General features: G+C 37.3%; 1 protein-coding gene across 10 annotated transcripts in view; it reads right to left on the reverse strand.

Annotated features, from left to right (window-relative positions):
* The window catches only part of ADD3 (adducin 3 (gamma)), a 129,486-nt gene that overhangs the window by 14,420 nt on the left and 102,718 nt on the right, over positions 1 to 12,348 (reverse strand). For all 10 annotated transcript variants that reach the window (XM_010859377.1, XM_010859380.1, XM_010859372.1 and 7 more), the window contains 2 exons: positions 2,671 to 2,809; positions 671 to 822 (listed from right to left, as the gene is read on the reverse strand). In XM_010859377.1, the coding sequence (XP_010857679.1) occupies positions 671 to 822; positions 2,671 to 2,809 (291 nt within the window). The remainder of the gene's footprint in view (positions 1 to 670; positions 823 to 2,670; positions 2,810 to 12,348) is intronic.

Below are 12,348 nucleotides of genomic sequence, written 5' to 3' on the forward strand. Positions count from 1 at the left end.
GCCAATGAGATATGACTATAATTTTGACTTACATTATGGAAATTAAGGGGAAATAGGCAAAGGAAAGAGAAAAAATCTCTTCCTAGGAAGAAATTAAGGTGGAAAAGAAAGGGGAAACCAAGGAACAGCTGGAGGAAGGAATGAAAAGTTGTAGGAAGATTGTATCTCATATCTGTGCCATTTTCATCACACATTATTTTCATACCTTTTCTTCCAAATATTGTATTGTTTCCAAGTGTGGCAACAGGAAAACAAGATAATGATGAAGAACGGGGAAAATATATTTAAAAAATAAAGACCAAGGAGGAAATCTCCTTTGCCTCCTCTACTCTCCCTGCCCCAAATGCTTTTTAAAGCATTTTTAAAAAAAAATATCACTGACTCTCAGATATAATTAATACACAGAGAGAAAATCCTGCCAGGAGGATTTCTTTTCAGACAGGTTCTGCGACTGGTCTGAATTAAAGAAACACAGGTAATAAATGGAGAAGAAAGTTGGGGTTAACTGTAGCCTCTCAAAGATAAGGTTTAAATCAGGATGAGGTTGTGGTCCAGCATGCTACATTCAGAGAACAAGGTCTGAAAACTGGACTTCTGAGTAAAGGTAGGAGAGCATAGTTGCCTTCAAGTTGGGATTTTAAAAAAAGGAATTGAAAGCTGAAGGACTCACTGAGATGTATGTATTTGCCAGGTGGGCCCATCCAAACAAGTCTGCAAGTCTGTACAGGCTGGCAAGTTTACAACGAGTAAGCTTTTCTCCCTTCACATACGAGGATGTATCTGCTCCGGGAAGGTCATTGATAGGTGTGACCATGCCGAGACCTAAGAGGAAAAATTGGGGAGAGAGACTCAGGTCAAATAATTCCTTACCTGAAAATTAGTTGGCAGAAAGCAGCCTGAGTCTGGGAGTGTCCCAGCCTGCAAATGATCTGAAACTTACCAGCCCACACAACATTGCATTAGCTTATCTTCCTCTAGGGAAGTACACCCAGAGTGAAAATACGCATCAGCTATCGCCTTGCTGTTTCATCTAGTACTTGGTAGGGAGTGATGTTAGGGAGTTAGGCTCATACCACGGGTTGGGGTGGGGGGGTGCAGATATGGACAGATGATCCCAATGGTAACAGCTGATAAGATCTAAAACAAGCTGCTTTACCTCTTTTGACTTTTATTCAAACAAAAAATATTTAAGAATGCAATCAAACAGTAGTCTAGTTTCTGCCCTCACCAAGCAACAAAAACTAGTCTTAATCTCTAATGACCCAATCGCTAAATTACTGTCTTCATTCCCCTGGCTACCATTACCCGCCTCTTTCCTACACTTCTTCTCCAGGCCTGTGTGGTACTATTGTGGGCCTCTTGGCCCTTAGCCCTACATACTCTTGTTAGGGTACATGGCACATGTCAGATAATCAGTATTATAGAAAAAGTGGACCAACTAGCTCAATTTTTCAATTTTCCAGTTTCTCCCAAGCAGGAAGAGTGAGTGATGTTGGAACTCATTGTTCCTCTCACCACTGATCTGCCACCCCCGCCATCACCACATTCAAACCTGTTGATAAGTCTTCTCTCCCCTTCCTTGGCTATAATGCCCTTCTCACTGCTCTCTTCGTTCTCATTCCCACAACCACTGCTGCTGCTGCTGCTGTTGCTGCTAAGTTGCTTCAGTCGTGTCCGACCCTGTGCAACCCCACAGATGGCAGCCCACCAGGCTCCCCCATCCCTGGGATTCTCTAGGCAAGAGTACTGGAGTGGGGTGCCATTGCCTTCTCCACTACTCTAGTCAAGCACTTATAACTCACTCTGGGACTCTTTCAAAGATTCTTTAACCAGTGTGTGTGTGCCAAGATACTGATCCACTTGAGTTCTACCCACACCTTATGCGTTCCCACCATCATGTCTCTTTGCATGCTATTCCTCTATTTGGGAAGTATTTGAATTCATTGAACTCCTACTTGTAAATCTTTAACAAAAAAGAAAAAAAGGAAGTAACAAAGAAAGAGGAGGAAAAGAAAAGTCCCTGAGGTCTAGGATTCTGTACCTGCCCAGGTACAGCAGTCAGTTCTGTGCATGCCTCTCTCTGAGATGTAGTTATGACAAGTTATAACTCTTGGCATCCTTACAGTGTTTAGTCCACCAAACTGGCACTCTCCGTAAAGGCCTGTTGAATGGATAAAATATGCTAACACCTCTTTTACACCAAGTTCTAACTGCTACTGCTCCTTTGTTTTAAAGTCTGGTTAGTTGAGCTCTCTTCTTTCATAAAGTTCTTTTGGTCCACTTCATTCCATAATCAATTCCAACTCTGAGTTCATAGCAAGATGACTTAGAAAAAGTCAGTAGAAAATTTCTTTTTAAGTTGCTTTGTAATTTTTTCCCTCTACAGTTATCTTGCAGTTTTAATCTTTTGTGCATTCAGTGTATGTCTCAACTCAAATATGTGTTTATCTGGGGCATGGACCACATTTTATAACTATTTTGTAATCCTTACAAAGTCTAGTAAATGTCTGGTTGGTATGAAGAAGTAAGAGACACTAACACTATGTTACTTTAAGTATTAGATGTTACAAACTGAAGTACTGAACCAGATCAGAACATGCTGCTAGAAATGTACACTGTTCAAAGTGGAGATGAAATTACAATTTTTCAAACTTTACAAAACTGACGTACTGAGGGGAGGTGAAGTAAAGCCCGAAAAAGAACTGGTCATGATGTAATCTGCAATCTGTTGTAACGCTAGTAATCCAGTTGGATTGTGGCCTTTCTTCATCTGTTCTTGAATAAGGCATTCCAGGTCTTCCCGAAAGGCCTGTAATACACAAAAATAATCACTGAGCACATGCATGTCACGGGGAGCAGAATGACCCCAACATAACTTGCTCTGATATAATCAGTCTTTCCCCCATTCCTCTCTGGAATAACTTTCATTTACACTATTTAAAAACAAATATAAAGCACAAAATAAGAAAATTAAAACACTGGAAGCAGCTGCAAGAAGCTTGGTTTCAAGGGGATGGAAAATCATTAGGCGTTCTTAATCTCTAAGAAGATGAGCTATTACAACATCCACAATACAAAGGCACGGGTAAAGGCAACTCTGTTAATAATATGCAAATAGAGCACCCATATAGCCTGATGTAAAGAGACCCATTCCTTGCCCAGCAGCTCATTATCAGGTTAGGATAGACTCCTTATCTGAATGGAACATGCCTCTGACTATAACAACTCCCAGCAAAAGTCTTCACTAAGACATAGTAAATCAAGGCTTCCATTTTATGATTTCCATGGCAATTCCTTAGCTCTATAAACTCTGAAAACAAACTCATAAAGAGCAGGGAGCTGATTACTCCCCTCTGCAACACTGTGCTAAAGAAAGAACTTTTCTCCCAACTCTGGGTACTAAATGTTCCTGTTTTGGAGCTCTGCTTTTCTTCTTTTTGGGAAGGGGGATGTAAGTGTGGCAGATAGTATTTATACAAATAAAAATACTGAATATTAAAACAACAGTTTCTATTCCAGTAAGCTTTGAGTTGCTAATATAATTCATCATTTGAAAAATCCCCCAACCCTTCACATTAGTTGAATTAGCTGGTTTTGTATTTCTATCACACTCAACCAACACTTAGTTTATTAATCATATATTCTCTTGCTCATGTCTATATTCGTTCACCTTAAACAGGAAGGCTCTTGCAATGTAAATTATCCAGACCTTGCTCTTCATTTGAGATTAGTTACATGTGTAGCAGAATGCCCTGCTGGAAAGTATATTCAGTTTGTTCCGACTTCACTTAAGAAGGAGAAGGCAGAATATACTGCTTTGTAATCATTTCCTCCAAGAGAGCAGGTATAAACACCAGAGATCACTGGGAAATTCTCCCGAGAAGAGTGACTCTCCTTCGAGTCCCTGTGAGTAGTCTTCCTTGTAAGGCTGGGAATACAATCTCCTGGAGTGGCTGCTTAGGTGGAGCCTTGCTTAGAGATGGCTGAATACATCTCAGAGGTTTTCAGAAGGAAGAACCTTTTTAAAAATTTTAGATAATGGCATAGAAGCTCCTGCTGAAAGGGAAATGTGGTTGTAAGGCTACGAGGTGGTAGTACATATTAGAACCAGTCCTGACTCCTGCTTGCATTGTTTTTAGAAAACAGTTGAAAGGCATCTGTGATGTGAGTTCAAAGATCTAAGTGTTAATAACTGTAATCTTGGGAGCTCAACCATGGAGCATCAAAGCACACCTTAACTGAGCTTAGCGCAGCAAGAGCGTAGGAGGTCCTTCTTCCCTGCTGCACCGTGGTGGCCTGCAGAGGCATCTGGGTCAGCAGTAAACCTGTATCTCCTCTTGGGCAAGGGTTTCAACGACACCGCCATGTGGCAGGGAGAGGCAGGGGCAATGGCAGTCAGTGGTGGGCTGAACAGACTCTGGTGTGGCTCTGTCATAGACGCAGACATGTGTACCACACACCACAGCCTGGATATGGAAATCACCGATGAACCTTTTTGGACTATGTAAACTACTTTAAGTTCTTGGGACAATTTAGGGGAAAGCAGAAATTCCAAGAGAAAGATGCTGCTTGAATGATTAATTTAAAAAATACTAGTGACCATATTTGAATTCTGAGTTCATAGTGCAGTTTATACCAGTTAAACATGGTTTTCCTTTTACAAATGCAAGGCTTGTTAAACACAAATCCTTGGCATAATTACAAAAAAAATTCTAACCATCTAATTCCATTGACTTTTATCTAGTTCATTTAAGTATGTGATTTAAACCAGAGATACTATCGTATAAAATATCCTTGACAAAGACACATTACACTTATCAGAAAACTCCATTAATATATTTCTAAGACCTTGTGAACATAAAATGGCTGTGAGCTGCATATAAAATGGATGGACACCTTCATACTGATGGCTAACATGAGTGTTTTAATATGTTTAAGGCTGAAAGGAAAAGAATCTTCCAGACATACTCATTTATCTTTATATAAACTACAAAAAACTTCTAGACATCTGGCAATGGGCCAATCTGAAACTTTATCTTCCCTTCAAAATCAAACTCTATTTAACCTGCTTCAATTCAAAGAAGCTATAACCAACATTCTTTGATTCAGTAAGAAAAAAAAAAATGATACCTACTATGTGTATCACAATAGCTCTGAGAAGGAGGTATTATTTATTTTATTGAATACTGCACCTTACGTTGTTTCAGCAAGAATTTAAGGCAGATTCCATAGATTAAAATGACACAAAAATAAAGATCAGTAAGAAAAATCAAGCTAAAGAGAAAATAAGCATATGGAAGTTAGACTGAGCCAGGAATGAGGTTGAGATACAAAGAGCACACATAAAATTGTATCATTTGCTAGAGATGGGCCAATTTTTATCTAAAGTTTCCAGCAGCCAACATGAATCAAGACAATTGCTCAGTATGCTGATTTACAATGGTTTTAAGAGAAAAAACAAAACCAAGTAGTTGCTCAAGAGAATCACAATTATTTACAATCCTGATGAGAAATTTCTGCTGGGTGTATTGAGAAAGCTAAATAAGAAAGGTTGAAACGTTTGTTCAAGGTCACAGAGCTAGTAAATGTCAGAGACAAGGACTCAGGTCAAATGCTTTTTTCACCAGTGAAAATGCCTTTTTAAAAAAACTTCCATTTATCCCATAAGATAGTGAGTACCATCCTAAAGCTTTGAGATGATCCATGGTGTCATAGAGGAATGCGTAAGCCCTTCTGAAATTAAGATAAATATATGAATTTCCCTTTTCAGGCTAGTGAATAGCTTCTATGCAGTACAGGAGAAGAAAATAATTTTAAAAGTAAATGAAATGTTCCCAGCCTCTTTATATAGTTGACAGTGCTTCAACAGATATGAATTCTTTTATTCCAGAAGATTTAATATTTTTTGTCATGAACATTTATAACTCAGTTCTTAATGTTGCAAATATTTTTGAAATATTGTTCAGATAATTACCTCAGTCATAAAACTGTTAGTATAAAACTTACTAATGATATAAAACTGTTTCAGCTGGCTTTAAAATTTTATCAATAAACATATTAAGCTTTCATTAAAATATTATGTTAAAAAATAAAAATTTTGTTTGTCTTTATGGTGGATAGTTAATCATGTTCCTACTAAAATTCAATATTAATAAAATAATCCTTTACAGTTGATTCATTTGAATCTCACAATAAAGTCCTGAAACAGGCAATTACTTGCTTGTGGTTGCATAGCTAATAAATAAATGGAATAGTGATTCAAATCTCAAAGTCTCAGTTGGGTATAGGATATCTGCCTAACTGTATCAGAGACGAGCTGTGTCGCTGAATCCAGTTACAGGTATGCCTTGTTTTACTGCACTTCAGTTATTCTGCTTTTTTAGATACTGTGCTTTTTTCTTCTAAATAAATTGGAAGTTTGTGGCCACCCTGTGCAGAGCAAGTCTAACAGTGCCATTTATCCAAGAGCATTATTTTAAAATTAATGTATGTACATTGTTTTTTTTTTAAGACACAATGCTCTTGGACACTTAATAGACTGTAGTATAATATAAACATAATTTTTGCATGCACTGGGAAACAAAATCTGTGTGACTCACTTTACTGCAATGTTTGTTTTACTATGGTGGTCTGCAGCTGAAGCTGAAATATCTCTTAGGTATGTCTGTACAGCTACTAAGGCAGCAGGTGTGCTGTGGTCAGAAGCATGAGCAAACCTCTCAGGCTAGATTAGGGCATTAGGTTAAAATGATAGATAAAGCAATAAAAATTATATAGCAGATTTTTGGAGTACCAAAACTTGCCCTATTATAGCTAGAAATTCTTCCATCAAAGCAGAATGAGAAACTCACTTTTAAGTAGGGCAGCAAGATCACATGCTGGGCTTCTGAAGTCAGATTAAACCAACAATTCCCTAGGGTCTCTGCTAGCAGAGTCAGGTTAAAAGATCAAACGACACACACACATATGTGGTTTTACAGCATAAACCATCTTCCTTCTTACATGGAGAAAAACAGAGAAGAGGAGGTATTGGGGGTTGTTATACCCTGAAGACATGAACACGCTAAGGCAGAATGTCAACGGAGTGATAGATTCTTTAAGGCTTTCAAATGCCAAAATATAGTCTAATGAATGATGATTGTAATTTTCAAAGTGTCGTCATGAAAGCATAAAACTGCTTTATGTTAGCAGTATTATATTTAACCCATGTACATACACTTCCATAAAACTGTGCTAGGCACCGCATGGTATGTTTTGTTATTTAACTGTCACAATCATCATGTGAGGTCCATTTTTGCCAACAAGGAAAGAGAAGCTCAAGTTAAGTGAGTTTCCTAATGTCATAGTGCAATTAAGTGGTGGTGAGCCCAGATCCAAAAAAAGCACTACATGCATGTACAAAAAATTGATACAAACAGATTAAAACTAGAAATGATGAGAAAATGGGCTGAATTCTAACTTAGGTCACAACAGTCTGGTACTCCAGGATCTCTACAATCTGTTAGGTCAGTTTTTGGCTGTATCTCCCATTACTACCTCATACTCTGATCCACAACATGTACTTTTCTATCCTTGCTCATTGTATTTCATCAAACGGAAAAGCTGGCTTCTACTGTTCCTCTACCAGATGAATTCTTACCCTTTATACTCAACACTCATTTTAAATGCCACATTCTCCTTGAAGTCTCTCTAATCACCACAGTTAGGAGGGATCTCCGTATTTCTTCTCTTCTCATTCCACTTTGAATTCTTTTAACATTTGCCTATACTGCATTTAGGGCTTTATCAGAACTGTGATTTATTTTTCCTACTCTACTATACAGTTAAATATCTGATGGCTGGGACTGTGTTTTTCATATTTCTAGAGAATCCCTGAGTGGCTAGTTCAGTGCTGAATTATTATAGTTGATAAGTTAGAGCTTCTTTTCTTTGCATTTTCCTAGATATAAGGAAAGAAAGCAAAGAATCTGATCTCATCTTAACTGAGTTAGTGATAGGAAAGATCCATTTCACATGTGATTAGCACTGGAATCTGAAGCTCTAGAAAATAGTCTTATCAGTCTGTCACTTGAATGAGAAATTCCTCCTGTGTAATTAGGCCTGTCCATCATCTACGGGAAGAAATTCATTTTTTTTTAAAACTAAGAAGTGAATCTTCACAGAAAGTTGTAAATTTTTGGAAAGTCATTTAATTCAATTCAAACAAAATCCTACTTGAAAACTTGGTTTGTCCCCAGAACATTATTAGTTGGGATAGCTCTCTCAGCAAACACATGTCCAAAAAAGTGTGGTTAAAAAAAAAAAAAAACACTAGGTGAAAAACAAAATGTTTAAGTTAGAGGGTGACTTTAAAGGCTTCTCTGACTCTCATACTGTTTTATTGGGCACATCTCCTGTCAGTTAAGGGAGTGATCCTATAACTCTGAATTCATAAATGTATGGATAAAAATAAACTTGGAAAAACATAAAGGATTCAGAGATTTGAGATTCATGTAAGGTAAGAGTATACTCAGAGTATATACACATGTGGTGGTGGTTTAGTCACTCAGTCATGTTTGACTCTTGCGACCCCGTGGACTGTATGTTGCCCGCTAGGTTCCTCTGCCCATGGGGTTCTCCTAGCAAGAATACTGGAGTGGGTGGCCATTTCCTTCTCCAGCAGATCTTCCTGACCCAGGGATTGAACCCGGGTCTCCTGCACTGCAGGCAGTTTTTTTACTGACTGAGCTAATATATTCATGTATATTATAAGCCAAAAGTAGTAGTAATTTGAAATATCAGATCTTAAGGCTTCTGCCTTAAGAACTTTCAGAAGAAAGTAGTAATAAACGAAAGAATTTTTATTTTTAAATCACAGAAAAGAAGCTATTTTATAAAACAAACAGATGATGCAATAGTTTTGGTTAAGGTTAAAAAAAATTATACAGATTGACCTATAAGTAATGTCTAACTTACAAAAATCAGGTTAACAGAATACTGATAAATCTCAGAGCTGGATTTTAAATACCCACAGCTGGGTGTTGTACCTCATAATAATTACTAGAAAGAAAAACTGGAGCAAAAAGAAAAACAGATTACAGACTTGCTGCTCTCAGGGCACCCTGCAATTATGTTATTAGATCTCTCCTCAAGTGGAATTAGGAGCATAACAAACTTACTTAGAATTTCTCCATTAAGAAATGTATTCATTTGGAAATAGATTACCACTGGTCCTGTTGAAAGGAGAAAAAACACATAAACCAAATTTTCTTCTGGATGATCTTTCTCCTGTATCTACGTGTAATTAATATAAAGCTAAAGGTTAGAATAATATCTTTTCTTAAAGCTGGCATTTTAATAAAATTGCAAACAAAGTTAATAAAGAATATTTCCATTTGAAACTTCCAAAGTGACCAGATAAATCATGGTAATTCTGACCTATTCTAACTAAGGTGACCTGTTAAAATTTTAGGGCTTAATTATAGTGATAGGAAATTTTAACATGAATATGACTTTTAAGTTTCTCCTATCTTTAAAATAAGTTTGAAGCATTACACGTTGCCCTGTTATTAAGAAAGGTTAGTGTGTCACAAGGATCTATTGTATTGAACATGGAATTCTCTGCTCAATGTTATGTGGCAGCCTGGGTGGGAGTCTGGGGGAGAATGGATACATGTATACGTATGGCTGAGTCCCTTCGCTGTACACTCGAAACTATCACAGCATTGTTAATCGATTATGCTGCTGCTAAGTCCCTTCAGGTTAATCGGCTATATCCCAACACAAAATGAAAAGTTAAAAAAAAAGGTGCTGGTGTGTCATGGGCCTGACCAACCAACATCTACACTGCTGTTGTCCTATCTTTCAGAGTAACATTAAACACTTCTTTCAATAAGTCTTTATGATATTAAGACTTTAAGAACTTCCATTCTTTTTCTGAAACTTGCCAACTATTTTTCATTTAAGCAGTATAGTTCAGTAGGAACTTATTGGGCAACATTCAAGTGTTTAATGACTCAAAACCCATTCAGCCATTCACATATCCATCCATCCAAGTGTTCAGAATTTACTAAATATCTACCATGTTCTGAAGTTTTCAACTTACACCTTTCTTTAACTTTGATGAGGCCCATCATTAAATTCTAACCATCTGCCCTGGATATTTCATTCTAAGACAAGGGCAATCATATATATGTCTCCAAAGACATATATACAAGGAGTATATTGGACAAAGAAAACTTGTAGATTCTCTCGAGTGCATTAACAAAATCTCTAAATAAGTTTATTCACCAGCACTTAATTTCTAAGACAAATACTTTATTAAAATTAAAAAAATCATATCAAAAGGCCATGAAATTTCTAGAAAGAAATAGTATTTGGAGTTGAGATGAGACAAATTTCTCTTCTCCTATTTTCCCAGCTCAAGGCAATAAGGCAATATGTTTGTCATCCAAATTTACAGACACCGAAATGTCTTATGATTTGAAACTCCTCTTGAGCAAGAGAATTTGAAGAAGAATAAAACACGGGTGGAACTCTTTCATAGTAATTGAATGCTTTAAGCCTAGCAGGAAAGTGAGTGAGTTTCAAGTTTAAATTCAGACCCCTCTATTTAACTAAGGGTATAAAAACTTCTGCAAGTTATTTAATGGCTCTAAGTTTCAGTTTATTCATGTGGAAACTAGGGGACAGTAATACTTCTTTGACTGAGTTGTTTTGAGGATTAAATAGGATTCGATACTTAATAGTTGCCTGGTACACAGTAAGCAGTTATTAAAAAAAAAGTATTATACTTTGTTTTTATTAGTTTCTTTCCTGATTTACTTTCTTCCCAAATGAACTCAGCATTTTTTTTTCCTTTGAAAACATGACATTTATTTTTTTTTAATTTTATTTTATTTTTAAACTTTACATAATTGTATTAGTTTTGCCAAATATCAAAATGAATCTGCCACAGATACACACGTGCTCCCCATCCTGAACCCTCCTCCCTCCTCCCTCCCCACACCATCCCTCTGGGTCATCCCAGTGCACCAGCCCCAAGCATCCAGTATCGTGCATCGACCTGGACTGGCATCTCGTTTCATACATAATATTTTACATGTTTCAATGCCATTCTCCCAAATCTTCCCACCCTCTCCCTCTCCCACAGAGTCCATAAGACTGTTCTATACATCAGTGTCTCTTTTGCTGTCTCGTACACCGGGTTATTGTTACCATCTTTCTAAATTCCATATATATGCGTTAGTATACTCTATTGGTGTTTTTCCTTCTGGCTTACTTCACTCTGTATAATAGGCTCCAGTTTCATCCACCTCATTAGAACTGATTCAAACGTATTCTTTTTAATGGCTGAGTGATACTCCATTGTGTATATGTACCACTGCTTTCTTATCCATTCATCTGCTGATGGACATCTAGGTTGCTTCCATGTCCTGGCTATTATAAACAGTGCTGCGATGAACATTGGGGTACACGTGTCTCTTTCCCTTCTGGTTTCCTCAGTGTGTATGCCCAGCAGTGGGATTGCTGGATCATAAGGCAGTTCTATTTCCAGTTTTTTAAGGAATCTCCACACTGTTCTCCATAGTGGCTGTACTAGTTTGCATTCCCACCAACAGTGTAAGAGGGTTCCCTTTTCTCCACACCCTCTCCAGCATTTATTATTTGTAGACTTTTGGATCGCAGCCATTCTGACTGGTGTGAAATGGTACCTCATAGTGGTTTTGATTTGCATTTCTCTGATAATGAGTGATGTTGAGCATCTTTTCATGTGTTTGTTAGCCATCTGTATGTCTTCTTTGGAGAAATGTCTATTTAGTTCTTTGGCCCATTTTTTGATTGGGTCATTTATTTTTCTGGAGTTGAGCTGTAGGAGTTGCTTGTATATTTTTGAGATTAGTTGTTTGTCAGTTGCTTCATTTGCTATTATTTTCTCCCATTCTGAAGGCTGTCTTATCACCTTGCTAATAGTTTCCTTTGATGTGCAGAAGCTTTTAAGGTTAACTGGGTCCCATTTGTTTATTTTTGCTTTTATTTCCAATATTCTGGGAGGTGGGTCATAGAGGATCCTGCTGTGATGTATGTCAGAGAGTGTTTTGCCTATGTTTTCCTCTAGGAGTTTTATAGTTTCTGGTCTTACGTTGAGATCTTTAATCCATTTTGAGTTTATTTTTGTGTATGGTGTTAGAAAGTGTTCTAGTTTCATTCTTTTACAAGTGGTTGACCAGATTTCCCAGCACCACTTGTTAAAGAGATTGTCTTTAATCCATTGTATATTCTTGCCTCCTTTGTCAAAGATATGGTGTCCATATGTGCGTGGATTTATCTCTGGGCTTTCTATTTTGTTCCATTGATCTATATTTCTGT

The sequence above is a fragment of the Bison bison genome, unplaced genomic scaffold (genome assembly GCF_000754665.1).
Source record: "Bison bison bison isolate TAMUID 2011002044 unplaced genomic scaffold, Bison_UMD1.0 scf7180017864456, whole genome shotgun sequence".
NCBI lineage: Eukaryota > Metazoa > Chordata > Mammalia > Artiodactyla > Bovidae > Bison > Bison bison.